General features: G+C 53.5%; 1 protein-coding gene across 40 annotated transcripts in view; it reads left to right on the top strand.

Moving 5' to 3' along the window:
- IQCE (IQ motif containing E) overlaps positions 1-23,030 on the top strand; it is a 52,167-nt gene that overhangs the window by 16,397 nt on the left and 12,740 nt on the right. For 20 of the 40 annotated variants that reach the window (XR_013415006.1, XM_028845515.2, XM_077996053.1 and 17 more), the window contains 10 exons: positions 2,872-2,985; positions 3,103-3,153; positions 7,264-7,334; positions 8,321-8,393; positions 8,708-8,757; positions 10,672-10,835; positions 12,226-12,281; positions 14,512-14,711; positions 18,348-18,452; positions 20,215-20,305. Coding sequence is in view for 37 of the 40 variants with exons in the window: in XM_028845515.2 (XP_028701348.2) it covers positions 2,872-2,985; positions 3,103-3,153; positions 7,264-7,334; positions 8,321-8,393; positions 8,708-8,757; positions 10,672-10,835; positions 12,226-12,281; positions 14,512-14,711; positions 18,348-18,452; positions 20,215-20,305 (975 nt within the window). In the remaining 3 variants the exon portion in view is untranslated. Of the gene's footprint in view, positions 1-2,871; positions 2,986-3,102; positions 3,154-7,263; positions 7,335-8,320; positions 8,394-8,707; positions 8,773-10,671; positions 10,836-12,225; positions 12,282-14,511; positions 14,712-18,347; positions 18,453-20,214; positions 20,306-23,030 lie in introns of all 40 variants that reach the window. The other 20 variants (XR_013415004.1, XR_013415005.1, XM_077996051.1 and 17 more) reach the window with 3 other exon arrangements.

Here is a 23,030-nt window from a genome sequence, read left to right as displayed (position 1 = left end):
GGTTATCTCGTTTGGGATTTTCTCAGCCTCTTGAATCTGTAGGTTTGTCTTTTGTCAGATCTGGGACATTTTCAGCCATCAAGTCTTGAGTTGTTTTTTCAGCCTTGCCCTCCTTGGTGACAGCTGCTCAGGTCCCTGGTCTCTGTTCAGTCTTCCTTCATGAAGATTGGATAGCTTCATTGTTCGGCCCTCCAGCTCACGGATGCTTTCCGCTGGCCTCTGCATCCTGCCATTGAGCCCGTTGTTGGGTGTAACCTTACTGTCTCTGTTCCGTTCTGAAATCTCCATGCGGCCCCTTCTGTCTTGGTCTTCACTGAGACGCCCGCCCTGCCTCTTCACTTGTTTCAAGCGTGTCTGTCGTCGGTCACTGGCGCATCTTTGTGGCGGCTGCCGGCTGGACACAGTGGGATTCTAATGTCCAGGCCATCTCAGTGTTGACGTTGTAGCTTGTTTTTCTTCATTCAGGTTGAGCTATTCTTGGTTCTTAGTATAAAAGTGATTTCCTTGAAACCAGGACGCTCGGAGTGTTTCGTCGCGAAACTCTGACTCTTGCTCAATCCTGTGCTGTGGCAGGCCTCCTCTCACGCTGCCCTGTGGGTCAAGGGAGCACCGCCTCACTACCACCCGCGAGGGTGGAGGTCCAGTTCCCACTCAGCCGTCATCAACCCCTGCTCTCGGAGGGGCTCCTCATTCCCGCTGGGCAGGGTGGGAGTTTGGGCTCCTCACTCAGCCTCTGCTGCCGCCGCCCTGGCTGGGAGGGAAGGGCCACCTGTACTGCTTCCGCTCAGCCTTCGCCGATGCAGGGGTGGCCTTGTTGCCGCCAGGCGATGGTGGTCCCGACTCTGCACGGCCTTCTCTGGAGCCCCACCAGTGCAGGAGGGGAGGGGCCTGGGTGCAGCCGGACAAGGGTGAGTGTCCGGGCTCCCCACGTAGCCTGTGCTGTGGGGAGGACTGTGGCGTTTTCCGTGGTCTGCCTAGGGTAGAGTGGCTCCTGCCTGTCGGTTTCTGCCTTGTTGGTCTGTTCCTTTCCTTGTCTTCTGGCTGGAGAGAAGAGGCTTTGCGTGGGCTTTTATTGTCCGCACCCACTGGCGTTTTTAGGCTGTTGGCTTCTCCAGCATCCAGCCCAGATGAGGCAGAAAGAAACTGAAGGAGCTCCCTGCCATGTCGATCGCTGGCCCCCCAAGTCCCGGCCCGTCTGCCACCTCCACCTTTCCAGTCTTAGATTGCGTTACACATGGAGCGCAGGTGTTGAGTGGAACTGACAGGAGGAGTTGGGAGGGGTGAATCTAGGTCACGCTCCTGGAAGCAGCAGTCCTGTTACTAGAGCTCCCATCTTCCTCCATGGCTGGGCCTTCGCTCATTGACTCCACAAGCTGAGTGCCGGCTTGTCGTCATGCCTCCTGAATCTGTGGGTTTGTCTTCAGCGATCTTGCCAGCTGTGGATGTGGCTGAAGTGCCGAGCCACCCCCACGGGGTGCGCACTCCAGATTGTCTTTTGCTCAGAGGTCCAGTCTCTGGAACACCACAGTCTTTTGCAAGAAGGCCGTGTGGGAGGATGGCTGGCGGTTAGATGCAGGCTGAGGCTGGGAGTTGGTGAGCTGTGGCACAGCCCAGCCTACATGCTCTTTCCTGGACTTTATCTACCACGAAAATAGTAGGAAGAACATAATTTCAAAGTACAGGATAGTTGTAGAGATTGAATAAACTTAGTTTTGTAAGAAATCGACTACATAGTTTTTTTGTTTTTTTGTGTTTTTTTGAGACAGAGTCTCACTCTCATCTAGGCTGGAGTGCGGTGGCGCAGTCTTGGCTCACTGCACCCACCCCGTCCCAGGTTCAAGCGATTCTCCTGCCTCAGCCTCCCGAGTAGCTGGGATTACAGGCACCTGCCACCACGCCCGGCTAATTTTTTGTATTTTTTGTAGAGATGGGGTTTCACCATGCTGGCCAGGCTGGTCTCAAACTCCTGACCTCGTGATCCACCCGCCTCGGCCTCTTAAAGTGCTGGGATTACAGGGGTAAGCCACCGCACCCGGCCCCGACTACACAGTCTTTTTTGTCCCCCGTCAGGTCACCACAAATTGGTAAAGAATTTGTCCACAGATAAAGATTGGGAAGCACTGCCTTCCACCTGAGCTGTAGCTGAGGATAAGCATTTGAAATGCATATTAGCCTTGGATGAGTTTTATTGATAAAAATGTGAACAAAACGGACTTTCTTGTGTGGTCATGGGAGAGAATGAATGGTGCATCACCGTCCAGCCCCAGTGTTGGCGGCATTCCTTTCCCGTGCATTCCGTGGGACGGGGTTTCTCAGCACGGGTGCCGTTGGTATCTTGGGTGGGACAGTTCTTCTCTGTGGGGGCTTCCTGCCCATCCAGCTTTCCCCGTCCCCACCCACTAAATGCCAGGCGTGCCCGCCGGTGCCCTCATGTGACATCCAGATCTCTCCCCACCCACCACACACCGTGCCAGGCAGCTTTCCAAATCTCCCAGCTCAGTGCTTCCCTGGGCCTGTGCGCAGTGTGGTGTGCATGGCTGTGTGCGGTGTGTGTGTAGTGGTGTGTGCATGGCAGTGTACGCGGGGGCGTGTGTGGCATGTGCGCAGCGGCGTGTGCATGGCTGTGCGTGGGGGGACCTGTGTGCAGCGTGTGCATGGTGTGGTGTGCTTGGCTGTGCAGGGACGTGTGCGGCATGTGCTTGGCTGCCCGGGGACGTGTGTGCGGCATGTGCTTGGCTGCCCGGGGACGTGTGTGCGGAGTGTGCGCAGCAGCGTGTGCTTAGCTGTGCGTGCGAGGACGTGCGCACGGCGTGTGTGCGGCGTGTGCGCAGCGGTGTGTGGATGGCCGTGCATGGCCCTTCTTTTCTTCAGTCATTGCACGTGCAGAAGAGCGATGTGGACCTAATGAGAACAAAGCTCCGGCGCCTGGAGGAGGAAAACAGCAGGAAGGACCGGCAGATAGAGCAGCTCCTTGATCCCAGCCGCGTAAGCTCCTGGCGCTTCAGGGACGGGGCGCGGGGAGGGTCCCTGGGGCATCTACCAGCCAGCCCTGCTGTGGGCTACACCGAAGGCCGTCTTCATGTCTCAATCTGCTTACCACAGGGCACAGATTTTGTTCGGACTCTGGCAGAGAAAAGGCCCGAGGCCAGTTGGGTGAGTATGGGCTGTGCAGGGCAGAGCCTTTCCCTAGACGCTAGTTACGGGAGACAGCCACAGCGGGGACGCCCTTCCCTGCAGCACTCACTCATGAAGAGTAGCAGGCGGGAGGCGACTGCGGACCCCCAAACCCTTCTCCACTGACACCTGGGGATGCCACGGGGAGGGGGGTCAGCAGGCTCACCACAGAGGCCAAGCAAGACACTGTAGGAAAAACCCGTCACAATGGGCAACTTCTCCCTCACACCTGAGAAAATACATTAAGCTCAACAAGTGCTCCCAGCACTTTGGGAGGCTGAGGCAGGTGGATCACTTGAGGTCAGGAGTTTGAGACCAGCCTGGCCAACGTGGTAAAACCCTGTCTCTACTAAAAATACAAAGAAGCCGGGTATGGCAGCCTGCTCCTGTAGTCCTGGCTACTCAGAAGGCTGAGGCACAAGAATCGCTTGAACCTGTATGGCAGAGGTTGCAGTGAGCTGAGATGGTGCCACTGCCCTCCAGCCTGGGCGACAAAAAAAAAAAACAAGTGCTACAGAGGTAAATCAGGGAGCCAGGGCAGCGATAAAGTCCTTCAGATAGATCCAGACCCCCCAGGTACTATGTGATGATATGTAAAAAGTGGAATGAAATGGAAGGAGGGAAGACGTTGCCTTTTGGAATGGTAATGCCGTGGCGATCAACTGTAGGTAGCACAGTACTCCTCCTAAAGCGGGAAATGCTGCAAGAAAACCGAAAGGGATACGATTTTGAGATTATTGAACACAAATAATAAAATAACATGGCCGGGTGTGGTGGCTCACGCCTGTAATCCCAGCACTTTGGGAGGCCGAGGCGGGCGGATCATGAGGTCAGGAGATCGAGACCATCCTGGCTAACACGGTGAAACCCCGTCTCTACTAAAAAAAAAAAAAAAATGCAAAAAGTTAGCCAGGCGAGGCAGCGGGCGCCTGTAGTCCCAGCTACTCGGGAGGCTGAGGCAGGAGAATGGCGTGAACCCGGGAGGCGGAGCTTGCAGTGAGCCGAGATCGCGCCATTGCACTCCAGCCTGGGCGACTAAGCGAGACTCTGTCTCAAAAAAAAAAAAATAAATAAAAAAAATAACATGAACGACGTGATTAATGGATTTGATCATGTAAAATTAGAAGTGATGGAATCAAAACCCATGGGACTAGGAGCACCCAGATCACTGTCATGGGGGAGGGGAAGGATATTATGGATCAAAACAGCAAAGTGTTCTGTTCAGAATATACAAAAAAACCATACATCTCTAAAGAAAAAAGCTGTCTCCTCCGAACTATGTCACAGATACAGAATGTAGAACGATTGTATAATCATTACGTGTTTAAAGTAGATGGTGAGAGCCTGGTTCTGCACCTGGGATGGCACAAAGTAAATCCTTAACAAATGCCTATAAGTAGTGGGTACTTTCGTAAGGAAAGGGCTCCATATTTTTGTTGTTCTGGTGCTCTGTGAGCGTGTCTGTGGGTTTTTTTTTTTTTTTCTTGAGACAGGGACTCACTCTGCTGCCCAGGCTGGCGTGCAGTGGCAGGATCATGGCTCACTGCAGCATTCGGCTCAGGCGATCCCTGGCTCAGGGAATGCTCCCACCTCAACCTCCTGAGCACCCGGGACCACAGGCACGTGCCACCACACCCAGCTAATTTTCTTTTAGTTTTGGTAAGATGGGGTCTCACGAAGTTGCCCAGGCTCATGCGATCCTTCTGCCTCGGCCTCCTAAAGTGTTGGGATTACAGGCCTCAGCCACCGCACCTGGCTAACGTTAATTTAAACTAGGAATTCTAGATCCTAGGGTATATGCAGTATTCATTATCATATGGCAAATTGTCCACCAGAGTGGCTGCACCCTACCACATCTACTTGTCATTACCTGCCTTCAGGAAACATTTGCAGATGTGCCTGAGGAGACCTGGCCAAGGATTTTGATTATAGGATTGACCAGAATCACAAAAATGGGCTACAACTGAAGTATGTGTCAGTAGGCCACAGTGATAGGTTTTAGAGGATAGCTAAAAAAAAAAAAAAAAAAAAAAAGATTTTAAAAGGGTCTATTGGCCGGGCGCAGTGCCTCATGCCTGTAATCCCAGCACTTTGGGAGGCCGAGGCGGGTGGATCACCTGAAGTCAGGAGTTTGAAACCAGCCTGGCCCACATGGTGAAGCCCCGTCTGTACTAAAAATACAAAAAAGTAGCCGGGTGTGTTGATGTGCCTGTAATCCCAGCTACTCAGGAGGCTGAGGCAGGAGAATCGCTTGAACCCAGGAGGCAGAGGTTGCAGAGAGCCGAGATCATGCCCCTGCACTCCAGCCTGGGCTACAAGAATGAGATTCTGTCTCAAAAAACAAAAAGTGTCTATCAATAGGAGAGACTGGATGGAGAGACTGTGGGAAATAGTGTGGATTCACAGGCGCCAGCAGGGACAGAGCACCAGGAGGATTTGTTGAATGTCAGGAAAAAAAAAAAACAAGATTCAGAGGGATGCGTGTGACAGAGCCCCGTTTCTGTGAGAACAGAGGGCCTGACTCCCCGAGTGCACACACACAGCCATGCACAGAACCAGGTGCAGAGGGGCATGCAAGTGGAAACAGGATTCAGTTGGCTGAAGAGGGGAGTGGCCAGGTCAGAGTATTTTAGCCTCTATAACGTCTTCATTTTTGTTTTGTTTTGTTTTGTTTTGTTTTTGAGACAGAGTCTTGCTCTATTGCCCAGGCTGGAGTGCAGTGGCGCGATCTTAGCTCACTGCAAGCTCCACCTCCCAGGTTCACGCCATTCTGCCTCAGCCTCCCTAGTAGGTGGGACTACAGGCACCCGCCACCATGCCTGGCTAATTTTTTGTATTTTTAGTAGAGACGGGGTTTCACTGTGTTAGCCAGGATGGTCTCGATCTCTTAACCTTGTGATCTACCCGCCTTGGCCTCCCGAAGTGCTGGGATTACAGGCGTGAGTCACCGCACCCAGTCCTGTAACATCTTCATTTTTTTAAGGAAAATGTATTCATGTATGACTAATATAATTTATTTGTTTGTTCATTTATTTATTTTGAGACTGAGTCTGGCTCTGTCGCCCAGGCTGGAGTGCAGTGGTGAGATCTCGGCTCACTGCAACCTCCACCTCGCGTGTTCAAGCGATTCTTCTGCCTCAGTGTCCTGAGTAGCTGGGATTACAGGCATCTACCACCATGCCCGGCAAATTTTTGTATTTTTAGTAGAGATGGGTTTTCACCATGTTGGCCAGGCTAGTCTTAAACTCCTAACCTCAGGCAATCCACCTGCCTTGGCCTCCCAAAGTGCTGGGATTACAGGCGTAAGCCACTGCACCCAGCCAACTAACATAATTTAAAATGACTTTAAAATCCAATGTAAAAGTTGTGTATTCAAGCCTGGTGTGGTGGCTCACACACATAATCCTAGTACTTTGGGAGGCCAAAGCAGGCAGATTGCTTGAGCCCAGGAGTTCAATGCCAGCCTGGGCAGCATAGTGAAACCCCATCTCCATTTAAAAGTTGTCTATTTAGAAGAAAAGAATGTTCTTTAAAGAATATAAGAATGTTGTCTCCTCCAAGCAAGACATTCACAGAAAAGGAGGTGAGGAGGCCTCTGGAGCTGTTCTCCCTTCCCCAGATGGAGGGGAGCGGCTCCTCGGGGCCCTACGGCTGCGCTGTCTCCCAGCCCCACTCGCTGCCCTGTGGAGACTGAACTGGGTGGCCCTAGGGGCTTTGAGTCCGGGGTTTCTCCAGCTGGTGATGGGGCTGCTTCCTTTATTTAATATAATCAAGGGAGCACCCTGCTCTGTCCCCGAAGTGTGTGGTGTGCTTGGGGAAGGGCTGCCAGTCGGTCAGTGTGCCCCCACGATGGCTGCCACCTCCTCCTGCTCCAGCCGGTGTCACACCCCTGCCATTCACCCAGCTTTACTCAGGGAGAGGACAGCACAGTGGGGCCCTCCCTCTTCCCTGGGCCTGTAGTCTAGAAGAGAGGACAGTGCTGGAGGGAGGAAGGCCAGTGAGGTGTGCAGGTGCTCTGGGAGGAGGGGACAGCCACGTCTACTGAGAGAGAGTGGGGGTGGCCTGCCTGATGGGCATGTTCCCCGGCAGGTCATTAATGGGCTGAAGCAGAGGATCCTGAAGCTGGAGCAGCAGTGCAAGGAGAAGGATGGCACCATCAGGTGGGCGCAGGGCCTGCATCCTCTCCCCTGCCTCCTGCCCCCCTGTGCTGCTCGCTCAGACTCCAGCCTTTGTTCCTCCCCAACCCCAGTCCTGTGTCCCTACTCCTACCCCAAAGCCGAAGGTAAATATTAGCTGCCTCTTTTTAATTTTTTTAATTGTCTTTGTTCCCTCTAAATATTTCCCTTCAACTTCTTCCTGTATTTAAGGAATGCTTTCTCTCTGCTTGCTCTGTGGACCCTGTATCTTCCCAGGATGAGGTTTCCATGCCTCGGTCCTGCGCCATCCCTGTGCTGTTTTTGGTGTGGCTACTCGCGTTTCTTTACCTGCCTTTCGAGCGCGAACGGAGAGTCCTTCTAGGCCGTGTTTTGGTTTCTTTAAGGGAAACTGAGGCCACACATCCATTGCCTCATGTCTCCTGTTCGTACAATAGTTCCCCCCTCATTTCCTGCCCAATTTTGTCAACTTAAGTTTGCAGATTTCTTCTTGTTTCAGTGCAGAACCTCCATGACCTTACTTTGGTTTCTCTATCGCTGTCTCTATTTAAAGTCTGCTCTGTGTTGAGAGCGAGGGGACAGCCTGACAGTGCCAGGGAAAAGGTGATTCTCTCTTCCTCACAAAACCAACCACTCAAAGCGGCTTGTCCTCTCTAAGCTCCGAAGTCTTTCCTCACCATTAATCTAGTCTTTTAAAGACAGCATCTTGGAGAAGAGTATCTCTAGGGAATCTGTTTATTCACTTTGCGAAGCAGCTGGTCTACACAGGGGATGCTTTCCAGTGTGAGGAATTCTCCCATCAGGCTTGAAACGAGTCCCTTGTTCAAGGCACAAGCTGAGTGAAGGCCCATTCAGGCTTTTCCCTCCCATCCCGGGTCTCTTCCAAATGTTTCTTCTCTCTCCTCTTCCGAATGTTCTGGGAAACTCTTCCTCTTGCTCTGTCCCCTGGGAACACTGGCACGGCCCTGTTAACACTGAACTTGGGTTTTCAGCAAACTCCAGGCTGATATGAAGACCACCAACTTGGAAGAGATGCGGATCGCCATGGAGACGTACTACGAGGAGGTGCGCTGTGCTGGGCAGCGGGGCGGAGGGCGGGCACCGTGCTGGGCGGCGGGGCGGAGGGCCGGCACTGAGTTGGGGGCACCAAGTGGGAGGGGACCGGCACTGGCCCCACGTGGTGGGTCGAGTCCAGGTGGCCCAGAGCTGCGCTCCTGGAGCCTGCTCCTGCTTCAAGCCCAATGGAAAGATGAAGTGCGACCACTTAGTTTTCGCTTCCGGCTGTAGGCAGTGGTCAGGACTGTGATGTCAGTCTTCTCAGAGAAGGTCTTCTCCATGCTAGCCTTGTGTTTTCATGCATTTCAATTTGGTATTTACAGGTGCATCGTCTCCAGACCCTCTTGGCAAGTTCTGAAACCACCGGAAAGAAGTATGATGGCCTTTTGTGAGCTGCGTTTTGTGTGTTGCCTTCACGTTGTGGAAGCTCCTCTGACAGCGTGTGGCTGTCATGTGGGTGCAGCATACACTGCCCTTAGCTTGGCAGTGGTGCCAACACCGCACTGTTCTGTTCAGGGTTAGAGTTGATACGTTTCCATTTGCGGTGTTCACAGACTCCTCATAGTGACCACGTGTTGACGGCCAACGCTTGTTCAGTGCTGCCCATGTTCATTCTAGATTCTACATCCTGCCTTCCAGCTTAGAGCTAGAAAGTGCTGTTTCAAAGCAGATCCACCTTTTTAGGAAGACATTGCATACAAGGACAAGTTTACTTTGCCACCTAATGTTTTCCTAAATAAGTTTATCAGGAGAAACACTGAGGTTCTCCTTGTCTGGTAGATCTCCCATATCCCTTTCCCAACGGATGCAGCACCAGGCTGCCATCCGCTTCTGGGTGGCTGATCCCTGACGGTGGCTTTGGCCGTGTCACTGGCCTCTGCAGCAGCTTGCTGATGTCACGGACTGCTTTCCTTTTTCTTTACCCCTAATCCTTAAAACTGGTTGGAAAACTTTTTCTGTAAAGGGCCAGATACTAACTACAATTGATTCTCATTATTCAATTACAAAGTGTCTGTAGGTTTTTGTAGTGCAGTGGTTATCACGTCTGCCTTACAGAGTTATAAAGTCTCCGTGAACATGGAATGAGCGAATGCTAAACCACTGCTCCTAGGGGAGGAACAGGGCTCCTGCGAACTTCTGCTCACAATATATATATATATTTTTTTGGAAAATGTTGCCCAAGCTGGAGTGCAGTGATGCAATCTCAGCTCACTGCAACCTCCGTCTCCTGGGTTCAAGTGATTATCTTGCCTCAGCCTCCCGAGTAGCTGGCACTGTACAGGCATGTGCCACCACGCCCGGATAAATTTTGTATTTTTAGTAGAGATGGGGTTTTACCATGTTGGCAAGGCTGGTCTCGAACTCCTGACCTCAGGTGATCCGCCTGCCTTGGCCTCCCAGAGTGCTGGGATTACAGGCGTGAGCCACCGCGCCCGGCCTGGTCGCAACATTTTTATCAGCCAGTCCAAGTATAACCTGGCTAATGTGTGTGTCTGTTTAAAGACGCCCTATTTAATAGTGATTGTAGATTAATTTTCATCAAACTCACGGCTGGCCTGAATGAGGCTTCTCGCACACACATAAGCATCTCTACAGGGGCCCACACAGCCTTCCTGAGCTTAGAGGCACTGGACAGCACTCAGCACTGCAGTCCAGCCCACTCAAGGCAGCATCACCAGCAAACAGCACAGAAGCGTGAGAGCCACAGCACCAGGCAGGCCACAGAAAGCACACTTGTTTTTACATGAGCTGAGGTGAGGAGCCGAGCAACACCTGGTTCAGCCCGAGCTGGCATTTTTCATGACCTGTGCACGTGTGAGAATTCCCACAAAACCCCCGTGCATATTGATTTTGGGCTGACGGATCCATTTTAGCAGCAAGCACATTTGCAATTATGGGATCTGCAGATAATGAGGATCGACTATACTTTAGACCTTGTGGGCTAAGAAGTGAAATCTAAGCTATTCTGTAGGCACCTGCTGGAACAAGATATGTTTCCATAACCCTTCTAGTGATGGCATGGAAAATACAATACTGTTACTTGAGTACGATATTTTGTTACACAGGTTTACCTTGCTTAAGGATGGGGTTCCATTTTGGGTGCTAACGTTTTGCTTATTTAGGGTTCAAAGTTATTACTGCCTATTCGATTTCAAATACTTACCTGCAAAAGCCACTCTGAGCTCATGACCAGCAAAGCAAGCTGTGATTCACCTGCCCCTCATTTCAAGCATGTGTGAAACCAGCTTAGCAATGCAAACCTCAGCCCACGATTTGGTTGTTCTAGGCCCCTGGGGGAGAAGAAGACGGGCACCAAAAGGCAGAAGAAGATGGGCAGTGCCCTCCTGAACTTGTCCCGGAGCGTCCAGGAGCTCACGGAGGAGAACCAGAGCCTGAAGGAGGACCTGGACCGCGTGCTGAGCACCTCCCCCACCATCTCCAAGACACAGGGTACCTTCCTGAAAGCCACTGCAGGAGGGAGGCCAGGGAAGGGCGGGGCATGGCCACTGGACAGGCACCACGAGGGCAGATGTGAACCCTTGAGCGATGCCAATTCCCACGTGCGCCAGCACCTGCCACGGGCCACACGGTCCCCGGGGGATGGAGCTGTGAACGGAAGCTCACAGACATCCCTCGAGGAGACAGTGCTTTTGGAGGGAGGGAGGAGCTGGGTCAGATGCGTGACAGGTGTGTCAGATGGCCGTGCCATGGAGGAGGGGAGGAGGACACATTTTGGGGTGAGGCAGGTGGTGTGTGCAGCTGCAAGCAGGGTTGACGGGAAGGCACCCCCAAGACAGTGACAGCTGAGTGGGACCCAGAAGGGGCGAGACAGCCATGAAGATGGCAGCAGGGGTGGGACAGGCGGGGCAGGGCTGAGTGCCTGGGAGACACGTGGAGTGTGGCCCCTGAGGCCCCGTGGGGCGGTGGGGCAGGGCACCATGGGAGCCTTAAGGGTGCCGTGGGAGTGTGAGGCAGAGGGTGGAGGGGCCGTGCTGCTTCCCGAGGCCCCTGGCTTCTGTGCACAGACAGGGATGGTGGCAGACAGAGGCTTCTGCGCTTGTCTAGTCGGGCTGCTGGTGGCCTGGATGTGGGGAGCAGTGGGTGTGGTGAAAGGTGGTCGGGGTCTGGTTGCATCTTGTAGCCAGAGCTTAGGGAAACTGCAGAGAGGGTGCAGGCTCTGAGAGGGAGCAGCCAGGCTCCAAGGCTTTTCATCCCAGCAACTGAAAAGACAGAGTTGCTGTTTCCTGAGATGGGGAAGGGCCACGGGAGGTCTGAGTGTGTGGGAGTGCGGGCCAGGCAGTGGCTGTGTGGGGGGTGCGGGACAGAGGCCTGGTCTGGAGAGCCAAGCATGCGAGTCACCAGCACTCAGGTGGATCGAGTGAGCTCACCCGGAGTGAGAGGAGCAGGGGTCAGGCCCTGAACCTGGCCGTGTATGGTGGGGCGGGCGGCAGCCAACAAGGCAGAGGGGAGGAGTGGCCAGCGAGGGGCTGTACATGCCAGGAAGGGGACAGACTGAGAACCGATTGTTGGATTTGGCAGAATGACAGTCATCGGAGATCTTGATGAGAACTGTCTTAATGGCCTGGCCAGGTGGAATGGGAAAGCACGTCACCCTGAGATGCTTGGAGGCCATTAGTACAGACATCTCTTCATGGTCCAAGGGGACAGAGACTGGGCCCGTGCTGGCGAAACCCCCAGGGGGCCGGGACCTGTCAGAGTGGCTCTGCAGCCCCGCAGGCTGCTCCGGCTGCGGGAGAGGAGCCTCAGGCTGTACCTGAGAAGGGTGGCCCTGCTGGCAGTGCTCGCCAGGAGCCGTTTGAAACCACACTGCTTCCCTCAGGTTATGTGGAGTGGAGCAAGCCCCGGCTGCTGAGACGCATTGTGGAGCTGGAGAAGGTGAGCGGGCGTCTCAGGGCCACTGTCCTTGAGGACCAGGGGCCTCATGCTGTGGGGACGGGCTCACAGGGTGCGGAAGGTGGCGCTGAGCATGGCACTGGCTGTCCGCCAGGCAGCGCCACACACAGGCCGCAAGGAGACTTCTTCCAGGTGTAGACAACACTGAAGGCAGCTCTCACGCCCCTCGCTGGGCTGTGAGCTTCTGTGCGTGGCCGCAGGCAGACGCGCTTCGCACTGGAGCCCCTCACGGTCCAGCCCACCTGTGCAGGCTGTGGGCTGTGCCCTGCCTGTCGACGACCAGGCGCTGCCTCCACCACTCGAGTTGTGTTGGAATCCACAGGGAACTGTTGACCCAACTCCTGGTCAGCCAGAAATATCGGGAAATGAACGTTTCCCCACATCCCCTATGCGACTTTGCAAAGTAGGAATTAGGCTAATTCTACTGGAATTGGACCTCTGTTTGGGGTTGTATTTTTTAAGATGGAGTCTCGCTCTGTCCCCAGGCTGGAGTGCAGTAGTGCAATCTCAGCTCACTGCAACCTCCGCCTCCCAGGTTCAAGTGATTCTCCTGCCTCAGCATCCCCAGTAGCTGGGACTACAGGTGCCTGCCACCACGCCCGGCTAATTTTTTGTATTTTTAGTAGAGATAGGGTTTCACTATGTTAGCCAGGATGGTCTCGATCTCCTGACCTCGTGATCCGCCCGCCTTGGCCTCCTGAAGTGCTGGGATTACAAGCATGAGCCACTGAGCCAGGCTGGTTTTTTCTTTTTTTTTTTTTTTTTTTTTTTTGAGATGGAGTCTCACTCTGTCGCCCAGGCTGGAGTGCAGTGGCGTAATCTCGACTGACTGCAACTTCTGCCTCCTGGGTTCAGGCAGTCTCCTGCCTCAGCCTCCCCAGTAGCTGGGATTACAGGTGCCCACCACCATGCCCAGCTAATTTTTATATTTTTAGTAGACATGAGGTTTCACCATGTTGGCCAGACTGGTCTCAAACTCCTGACCTCAAGTGATCTGCCCACCTTGGCCTTTCAAAGTGCTGGGATTACAGTCGTGAGCCATCGTGCCCGGCCTGGACCTTTGTATTTTAAATAGTAAATTAGAGCGTCTGTGTTGTTTGGCCAAGAAGAATAAACCTAGAAGGAGGCCGGGCGCGGTGGCTCAAGCCTGTAATCCCAGCACTTTGGGAGGCCGAGGCGGGCGGATCACAAGGTCAGGAGATCGAGACCACAGTGAAACCCCGTCTCTACTAAAAATACAAAAAATTAGCCAGGCGCGGTGGCGGGCGCCTGTAGTCCTAGCTACTCAGGAGGCTGAGGCAGGAGAATGGCGTGAACCCAGGAGGCGGAGCTTGCAGTGAGCCGAGATCGCGCCACTGCACTCCAGCCTGGGCAACAGTGTGAGACTCCGTCTCAAAAAAAAAAAAAAAAAAAAAAAAAACCTAGAAGGAAAAACGTTTTTGAAAAATAGTTTTTTACGTATTTACAATGTAGAAAACTAGCCAGATACAATGACTCACACCTGCAATCCCAGTACTTTGAGAGGAGGATTGCTTGAGCCCAGGAATTTGAGACCAGCCTGGACAACATAGCAAGACCCCATCTCTACAAAAATGAAAACAATTATCCGGGTGTGGTGGTGCACACCTGTATTCCCAGCTACTTGGGAGGCTGAGGCAGGAGGAACGCTTGAACCCAGGAGTTCAAGAATGCAACAAGCTGTGATTGCACTCCAGCCTAGGTGACAGAGCCAGACCCTGTCTCAAAAAAAAAAAAAGAAGAGAAGTTTCTATAAATTGTGAACGTTTAAAATATAGAACTTGTTGGGAAGTCAAGGCACCCAGAGGTGGTTTGGAAGCACAGTGGGCAGCACGTCCAAGAGCCGGGAGAGGCAGGAGTGGAGGGTGGGGACGGGCAGGAAGGTAGATGTGCAGAGTCGTTTGAGTCACCTCCCCTCATGCCCTCCTCTCTATTTTAATGGCTTCTGCCTGTGCCCTGCCTCGGCAGGGGTCTGGCGTGCCTCACTTCTGATTAAAGAGAGCTGAGCAGGGATCATGCTCTTCCAGTAGCCCTGTGCCCCGCTGTGTCTCCAGGTAACTCAGGTCCCCTCAAAGCTTTCTCGTGGCCCTGCTGGAGACTTGGTTCGCCCTGCTTCGGTGCCTCTTTTCTGGGTTTAGTAAATAGAAAGTAGAAATGAGAACTAGCATCTAAAACATGCCTGTGTTGCCTCCAGAAACTAAGTGTGATGGAGAGCTCAAAACCACACGCCGCAGAACCAGTCAGATCACACCCGCCAGCCTGCCCTGCATCCAGCTCTGTGCTGCACAGACAGCCACGAGGGGACCGCAGCAAGGACCATGAGCGTCTCCGAGGGGCCGTGAGAGACCTGAAGGAAGAGCGGACCGCCCTGCAGGAGCAGCTGCTGCAGAGAGAGTAGGTCCTCCCGAGGCCCTGCCAGTGCCCCCACAGGAGCAGCTTCTGCAGAGAGTAGCTCCTGAGGCCCCGCCAGTGTCCCCATAGGAGCAGCTTCTGCAGAGAGAGTAGCTCCCGAGGCCCCGCCAGTGTCCCCATAGGAGCAGCTTCTGCAGAGAGAGTAGCTCCCGAGGCCCCGCCAGTGTCTCCACAGGAGCAGCTTCTGCAGAGAGAGTAACTCCTCCCGAGGCCCCGCCAGTGTCCCCACGGGAGCAGCTTCTGCAGAGAGAGTAGCTCCCGAGGCCCCGCCAGTGTCCCCACAGGAGCAGCTTCTGCAGAGAGAGTAACTCCTCCCGAGGCCCCGCCAGTGTCCCCACGGGAGCAGCTGCTGCAAAGAGAGTAGCTCCCAAGGCCCCACCAGTGTCCCCACGGGAGCAGCTGCTGCAGAGGGAATAGCTCCTCCTGAGGCCCCACCAGTGTCCCCACAGGAGCAGCTGCTGCAGAGAGTAGGTCCTCCTGAGGCCCCGCCAGTGTCCCCACGGGAGCAGCTGCCGCAGAGAGTAGGTCCTCCTGAGGCCCCGCCAGTGTCCCCACGGGAGCAGCTGCCGCAGAGAGTAGGTCCTCCCGAGGTCCCGCCAGTGTCCCCATGGGAGCAGCTGCTGCAGAGAGAGTAGCTCCTGAGGCCCCACCAGTGTCGCCACGGGAGCAGCTGCTGCAGAGAGAGTAGGTCCTCCCGAGGCCCCGCCCACAGCCTCGCCAGGGAAGCAGCTGTCACTCCCTGTGGAAACTGATCTTCACCAGGGTTCAACAGTTGTCAGTTTGGAAAACTGTTCAGCTCATAGTGGTCACTGCATATTTTTATATGATTCTAAAACTTCTTACGTTTTGGTGGTGAAAGAAAGGCAGCTTTAGTGATAACAAGAAGACACTAACTGACCATATTACATTATCAAAAGCATGAGGGGTCGGGCATACCTGTCATCCCAGCATTTTGGGAGGCCGAAGTGGGAGGATTACTTGAGGCCAGGAGTTTCAGACCAGCCTGGGCAACATAGCAAGACTCCATCTCTCCAAAATAAATTTTTAAATTAACTGGGAGTGGTGGCTCATGTCTGTAGTCCCAGTTACTCAGGAGGCCACGGCAGGAGGATCGCTTGAGCCCAAGAGTTCGAGGCTGCAGTGAGCTATGATGATGTCACTGCACTCCAGCCTAGGCAACTGAGGGAGACTTCAACTCAAAAAAAAAGTGTAGAGAATGGTGGGAGAGCACATTTAAATCTCTCTACTCCGAATTCCAGAGAAATCTTCAAATTGTCTACTAGAGACGAATTTACTTTCATTGGTTTATGTAAAATCAATTAGATTTTATGCAGCATGGTCTTAATTCAGTAATATGTTTATGGGGCATATGATCTATTAATACATATGAAATAAAACATAAGTGCTGCAGCCTGATGCAGTGGCTCACGCCTGTAATCCCAGCACTTTGGGAGGCCAAGGTGGCAGGATTGCCTGAGTCCAGCAGTTTGAGACCAACCTGGGCAGCATGGTGAAACCCCATCCCTACAAAAAATACAAAATGTAGCCATTCATAGTGACTCAAGCTGGTAATTCCAGCTATTTGGGAGGCTGAGGTGGGAGAATCACTTGAGCCTGGGAAGTCAAGTCTGCAGTGAGCTATAATCATACCACTGCATGCAAGCCTGGGTGGCAGTGAGACTCTGTCTCCAAAAAAAAAAAAAAAACAGAAGAAGACCTAAATGCTGTGAAATACTTGGTGTGAACATAGGGCTGGGAAGGCAGGGCCTCACCGAGTGTTCCGGAGCTCCGGAGCTCCATGACCTGTGGCCACCTAGCACCCGGCCTGGCTCCTGTCCTCCTCCTATTTGCGGCTCCTCTGGGCTCGGCTCTGCCATGAGGCAACCACCTCCATCATCTTTGGAATGATGTTTCTCTCTAGTTTGCAAGCACTACCGTGACTTGCCCCTCAGAGTGGCCTGTGAAGCAGCAGCAGGAGCAGGAGCTGGGAGCTGGTTAGCATGCAGGAGCCCAGGCCCTACCCCGGCCTTCGAAATCACACTCTGCATCCAGTGGGATCTGCAGGTGATGGTTTGGTTTTTTTTTTGAGACAGAATCTTGCTCTGTCACCCAGGCTGGAGTTCAGTGGCACAATCTGTGCTCACTGCAAACTCTTCCTCCCCAGTTCAAGCGATTCTTGTGCCTCAGCCTCCCAAGTAGCTGGGATTACAGGCATGCGCCACCACACCCGGCTAATTTTTGTATTTTTAGTAGAGATGGGGTTTCACCATGTTGGCCATGCTGAGTCTGGAACTCCTGATCTCAAGGGATCTGCCCGCCTCGGCCTCCCAAAGTGCTGGGATTACTGGTGTGAGCCACCGCGCCCAGCCCTACAGGTGATTTGTGTGCCCTTTAGGGTCTGAGAACTCGGCCAGTGCCTCCCAGCCTGCTAAGTTCTCTGCTGCCTGCTGTGAACAGTAGAAGGCCAACCCATCACCACTGTCCTTACCCCTCACAAGAGGTCTCAGATCGCATTTATGGCAATTGATAGGTCGTTTGTAAAAATTCGTATTTCATGACAAGCTTTTCCAATTAAGCAGTCATTACAGAGTTCATAGACATCAGGTAAAAAAAAAAATTAAGGTAGTCATGAAAGGTAAATAACTTCTGGAATTATCTATGAAACTGTAAAGTGGCATGACAAGAGCCACCTCGTATTAGCCCTTACTGTGTGACAGGGGCTCTGCTAAGTACTTTAGGGTTTCTGGCATTTAATAGAGACTCACAGGCCCTGAGCAGTCAGGGCTCGCAGACAGCATACAGTCCATCTGAGACTCGGACAGAAGTCTCCGTTGAAGGCCAGTGCGTGGCCATCACACCACATGGGACGCAAGAAATGCATCTGGGAGCGGTTCAGCTGGAGCCCCGCATAGGCAGTGGCACGGTCTAGGCAAGGCAGGCCCCTGTCCCATTCACGGACCCTGCACCTGCCTGCAGCACCCCCACGCGGGTGCGAGGTCCGTGCCAATGAGTGGCAGCTGGAGGGGCAACTCCCCATTCTATGGCCTGATGGCAGGGCCTTCTCTGGCATCGTCCTGTTGATCCCCTGCACACAGCAAGTGCTTGGTTCAGGGCAGGCAGGGCCTTGAGGTCTGTCCTTGGCACTGAGTGATTAGAAATGGGCTTTTTGGCCGGGTGCGGTGGCTTAAGCCTGTAATCCCAGCACTTTGGGAGGCCGAGGCGGGCGGATCACGAGGTCAGGAGATCGAGACCATCCTGGCTAACACGGTGAAACCCCATCTCTACTAAAAATACAAAAATTAGCCGGGTGTGACGGCGGGCGCCTATAGTCCCAGCTTCTAGGGAGGCTGAGGCAGGAGAATGGCGTGAACCCAGGAGGCGGAGCTTACAGTGAGCCGAGATCGCGCCACTGCACTCCAGACTGGGCGACAGAGCAGCGAGACTCTGTTTTAAAAAAAAAAAAAAAAAAAAGAAATGGGCCTTTGGTGGTCCTCCTGCCCCACCATCCGCTGTCCTAAGGAAGGGTTGAGCACCGTCACTTTTCAGAAGCGCCTTCCTGCTCTGACATAACCTCCAGTTTTCGTGAACGCTCATGAGTCTCCTATTCTGTGTGTGTAGTTTGGAGGTGGAGCAGCTCCTGCAGGCGAAGGCCGACCTGGAGAAGGAGCTGGAGCGCGCGAGGGAGGGCGAGGAGGAGAGGAGAGAGAGAGAGGAGGCTTTGAGGTATGTGACCCGGGTCAGGGCCGGAGAGAGGAGCCAGGCGAGTCTGCACTCCTGCCACCACTGCAGCCCCCCGAGGCATCTCAGCCTCGCTGCCAGCCGGGTTTTTAGAAAGGCCACACCTCCCTGCAGTCTTTCCTTGGTTTTCTGTCACTCAGCTCGGGAATAACCTCTGGGTGCTGGGCAGGGCCTGCCCTCTGGCATCGTGGCCACCTCACAGGGGCATCCTCTGCTCTGGCTGTGCCAGCACCTGCCCCTTCCCAACGAGCCATCACACTGGCCTCTAGTCAGAGCCACCTGGTATGGGCCACGTCCTCAAGAGGGGCCGCCCGTGCCCTCAAAGTAACGCCATTCGCGAGAGCCAGGAAGCAGCACCCTCCCCACGGTCCATCAGCTGCTGGTGGACAAACATCCTGAGGTCGACCACACGGAGGCGCAGAGCGGACGGCAGTCCCGACAGGCCTGGCCCGGGGACCCTCAAAAACGTGGTGCTCGGCAAAGAAAGCCAGATACAAAAGGCCACGCAGCACACGATTCCGTGTGCAGGAAACGTCCAGAACGGGCAGACCCACCTGACAAGTGCTGCTGCTAGGGGCTGGGAGGGGAGCGGGGACTGCTGACGAGCATGGGTTCCTTTCTGGGGCGATGCAAATGTTCTGGAATTAGATAGGGGTGGTAGGTGCACAACACTGTGAATATGCTAAAATTCACTGAATTATACACTTTAAAATAGTGAATTTTATGTGATGAGTCTTAACTTTTTAAAATACACAAAAAACTAGGTTAGAAATCTGAGCAGACATATTTAGCACTCAGAATAATTAGTAAGACATAGATTACTGGAATGAAGAAAACCTTGGCTGGGCACGGTGGCTCATGCCTATAATCCCAGCACTTTGGGAGGCTGAGGTGGGCAGATCGCGAGGTCAGGAGTTCAAGACCAGCCTGACCAACATGGTGAAACCCCCTCTCTACTAAAAATACAAAAATTAACCGGGCACAGTGGCAGGTGCCTATAATCCCAGCTACTCAGGAGGCTGAGGCAGGAGAATCACTTGAACCCAGGAGGTGGAGGTTGCAGTGAGCAGATACCATGCCACTGTACTCCAGCCTGGGCAACAGAGTGAGAATCCATCTCAGAAAAATTTAAAAAAAAAGAAAACGTTTCATTTTCAGGAGAAATCTGACTGAATTCTGTCAGAAGGCTAGAATTAAAGTAAATCCAAAAGAGCACATGTGCAGAAATGAATTTTTTTTTTTTTTTTACCTTTAGTACCTAGAATGAACATCTAAACTGCAGTGCCTCCTGTTCATACTGTTTACTAACACCCCAGTGATCCCTGCTTATTTATCTCAAACGCGTGGGCTCCAGTGATCCTCCGGGCTCGGCCTCCCAGAGGGCTGGGATCACAGGTGTGAGCCCCCGCGCCCGGCCTCCTACTTACTTATTCACACAATGGATTCTGTTTTTAGTTCTTAGCTGTTTCAGGAGAGGTGCTGGGCCCTGGGGGTCCTCAGCCCTGGCCTCGTTGGGCTTCCAGCCCAGAGCAGGAGACAACAGGAAGTCCCGGCCTGCGATGGGGTTTCTGGTGCCGTCAGGTCATAGCTGGGCCCTGTGGCTCAGGGAGACGTGGCCCTACCAGCCCTCTACAGGCTGCCTGGCATCCCCCTGTCTCAGCGTGGACCGCCCGCCCCACCCTGCCCTGCGCCGGCCTTCATCACATAGTGACAGGTGAGGTGTCTCATTTTTCCCTTTCCGCCTTAGAGAGGAGATTCAGACGCTTACCAGCAAGCTCCGAGAACTGCAAGAAATGGAGAAAGAAGAGAAAGAGGATTGCCCAGAAGTTCTTCATAAGGTACAGTGACCGTTTGCCTGAATCTCCCGTCAGGTGTGGTGTGGCTTCCTCTGGTCATGACGGTTCCGACCGTTTCTCTGCCCAGAGTTGTTTCTGACCATCCACTAAAAATCCCACTCCCTTTTGTCATCACAATTGATTTCTATAACTCATGTCGTGTGTGTCGAAGTCCGGCGTTTTGGATTAATTGACTGTCAGCAAATTGACTTCTCGAACTGATATTTGAGTCTCAAGGCTGGTGAGTAAAGAGTTAACCGAAAGCTCAGCCGTGCGGAGGGTGTAGGTGTGTGGCCAGAGCTGTCACTGAGAGGCAGGAGGGGCGTGGGGGGAAAGGACAAAGGCTCAGTCAGGCCTCTGCATGGACCTAGGCCTGCGCCCTCTCCTCTCATCTAAGTTCCAGAACACGAGGCTGGCAAAGCCTCAGCGGGGACTGCCCTGTGGGTGGAGCGGGGCTTCCTCTGCCCTCTCTGCAGAACACAAGGCCAGCAAGGCCTCAGCGGGCACTGCCCTCTGGGTGGAGTGGGGGTTCCTCTGCCCTCTCTGCCGTCACTCAGCTGTGCACGGGTTGAACACGAAGTGACTGTTAGCAGGGACCCGGCAGGTGAGCAGGGACCCTAGGCGGATGCCCTCCTGCCTCTCCACTCCCTCCGCGTGTGTGGACGCTACCCAGGGGCAGCTGGTCGAGGCAGTGTCTCTGTGGCTCCAAGGTTCCTGGCCCTCTGCTGCCTCCCTGGAGGGTCACAGCCATGCTCTGGGCACCATGGCCGGTGCTGCCTGCACTTGCACTTCTGGTGGCAGAAGGGCGTCCTCACAAATCCCCTTCCAGTGGGTAGGATCCTTCGGAGGGCAGGTGTGGGCCCATGCATGTTCAGGCAGGAAGCAGGAGCTTGGCGTCACCATACTGGGGCTGCAGCTCGCTCTGAGAGGGGCTCATGGATAAAACCGATCGAAGCCACCGCCTGTGGTCCCAGCTGCTCAGGAGGCAGCAGTGAACCAAGGTCGCACCACTGCACTCCATCCTGGGCCACAGAGCCAGACCCTGTCTCACTAAAAAAAAGAAAAGAAAGAAAGAGAGAGAGAAAGAGAAAAGAACAATGTCTGAAAACAGAGGAGAGAGAGAAAGAAAGAAAACAAAAATGTCTGAAAATACTGCTGAAATACAGCCTTTTCTGTGTGGTGGGGTTATAAGCTTTTTTTTTTTTTTTTTACTTTCTTTTAGTATTGTCTGAATTTTTCGTAATAAGCATGTATTAGCTTTGTGTTATTTTCCTCCTCAGGAAACATTTCTATTTTAGAGACAAGGAAGAGTGGGATTGAGTGATCAGCTCTCCGAGTAGGGGAATCGGCTCTTAGCATTCACGTGGGAATGATTAATTGCAGGTTAAATGGAGTGACAAGAGTGGGTTTAAGAGTTGCCTCAAGGAATTTATAAGCATGTGAACATTTAGATTTTTTTTAACTGTCTGTAGTTGTGTGAGTAAATGTTCATTTATCTTCTGAGGAGCTGATTTTACCTTTCCAATCACATTGGCACGGGCCACATGCTAACAGCTGATCTCACTTTAGCGGAACAGAGGCCTGAAAATGTGTCAGGACTGAGGGAAGATGAGGCTCTTCTTAGGGTCACAAAATCGGAATGTGGAAGCCCAGGGCCGGAATGCTGGTGCCAAGCAACTTGGTGCCACAGCTAAAGGGATCTGGAAACAGCTGGCTGTGTGGATGTACCCAGGGCATCTTCGTCAGGGATGTTAAGATGTGTAGACATGCAAGTGACTGTCCTAGGAAGTTTACACTCCCAGGTCCCTAGAAACAGGAGGCAGGGCACGCAAGGCCACGCAGGAGCAGCGCGTCGGCCAGGAGGCGGCAGGGATGTGCGGAAGACCTGGGCCAGGGCCTTTATCATGGGAAGGAGCGGGCGAAGTGAGGTGAGCTGGCTGGTCGGGGCCGGTGGGCTGGAAGCTTGAAGAACTTCAGCGGGACCTGGGCCACAGGGTGGTCTTGAGCTGTCCCACACCTGGCCCTGGGTGATTAAGGCTGAGGAATATTGCCTCCTGGAGTGTGGGGCCCAGCGCAGGAGACGATTCTGAGTGTGGGCACTGGATTAGTTGCTCGCATAGGATGGCCGTGCCCGAAGGCAGGCCCTTCACTGTCTAGGAATTGGCCAGGCCCAGAGGGGCATCAAGGCCCCAAGCGTCGTAACACACAGATAATGAAAAGCCAGTGCAATCCGTTCTGTGTTGGTTCAAGTCTGTGGACAGGCCACCTGTGCCCGCGCCTGGCCCAGTGTGCACTGGGAGCAGTCTTGTGTCTCCCTCTGGGGAGGGCTTTCAGCAACAGCATGCTCTCCACCGAGCTTGCATTCTTGACATGAGAGGCCTTTTCGTTTGTACTGGGTAGTATCCTGTGGGTGATACATTTGGAGTCATCAGTGTTAGAAATCATAATTTTTCTTTTTTCTTTTTAGAGACGGTCTCACTCTGTTGCCCAGGCTGGACTACAGAGGCACAATCATGGCTCACTGCAGCTTTGACCCCTGGGCTCAAGCGATCCTCCTGCCTCAGCCTCCTGAGTAGCTGAGACCACAGTGGTGTGCCACCACACCCCGGGTATTTTAAAAATTTTTTCATAGAGATGGGGTCTCGCTGTGTTGGCCAGGCTGGTCTTGAACTCCTGGGCTCAAGTGATCCTCCCTGCTTGGCCCTCCCACATTGTTGGGATTACAGGC

Source organism: Macaca mulatta, chromosome 3 (genome assembly GCF_049350105.2).
Source record: "Macaca mulatta isolate MMU2019108-1 chromosome 3, T2T-MMU8v2.0, whole genome shotgun sequence".
NCBI classification, from domain to species: Eukaryota; Metazoa; Chordata; class Mammalia; order Primates; family Cercopithecidae; genus Macaca; species Macaca mulatta.
This window is presented reverse-complemented; position numbering and strand designations above follow the sequence as displayed.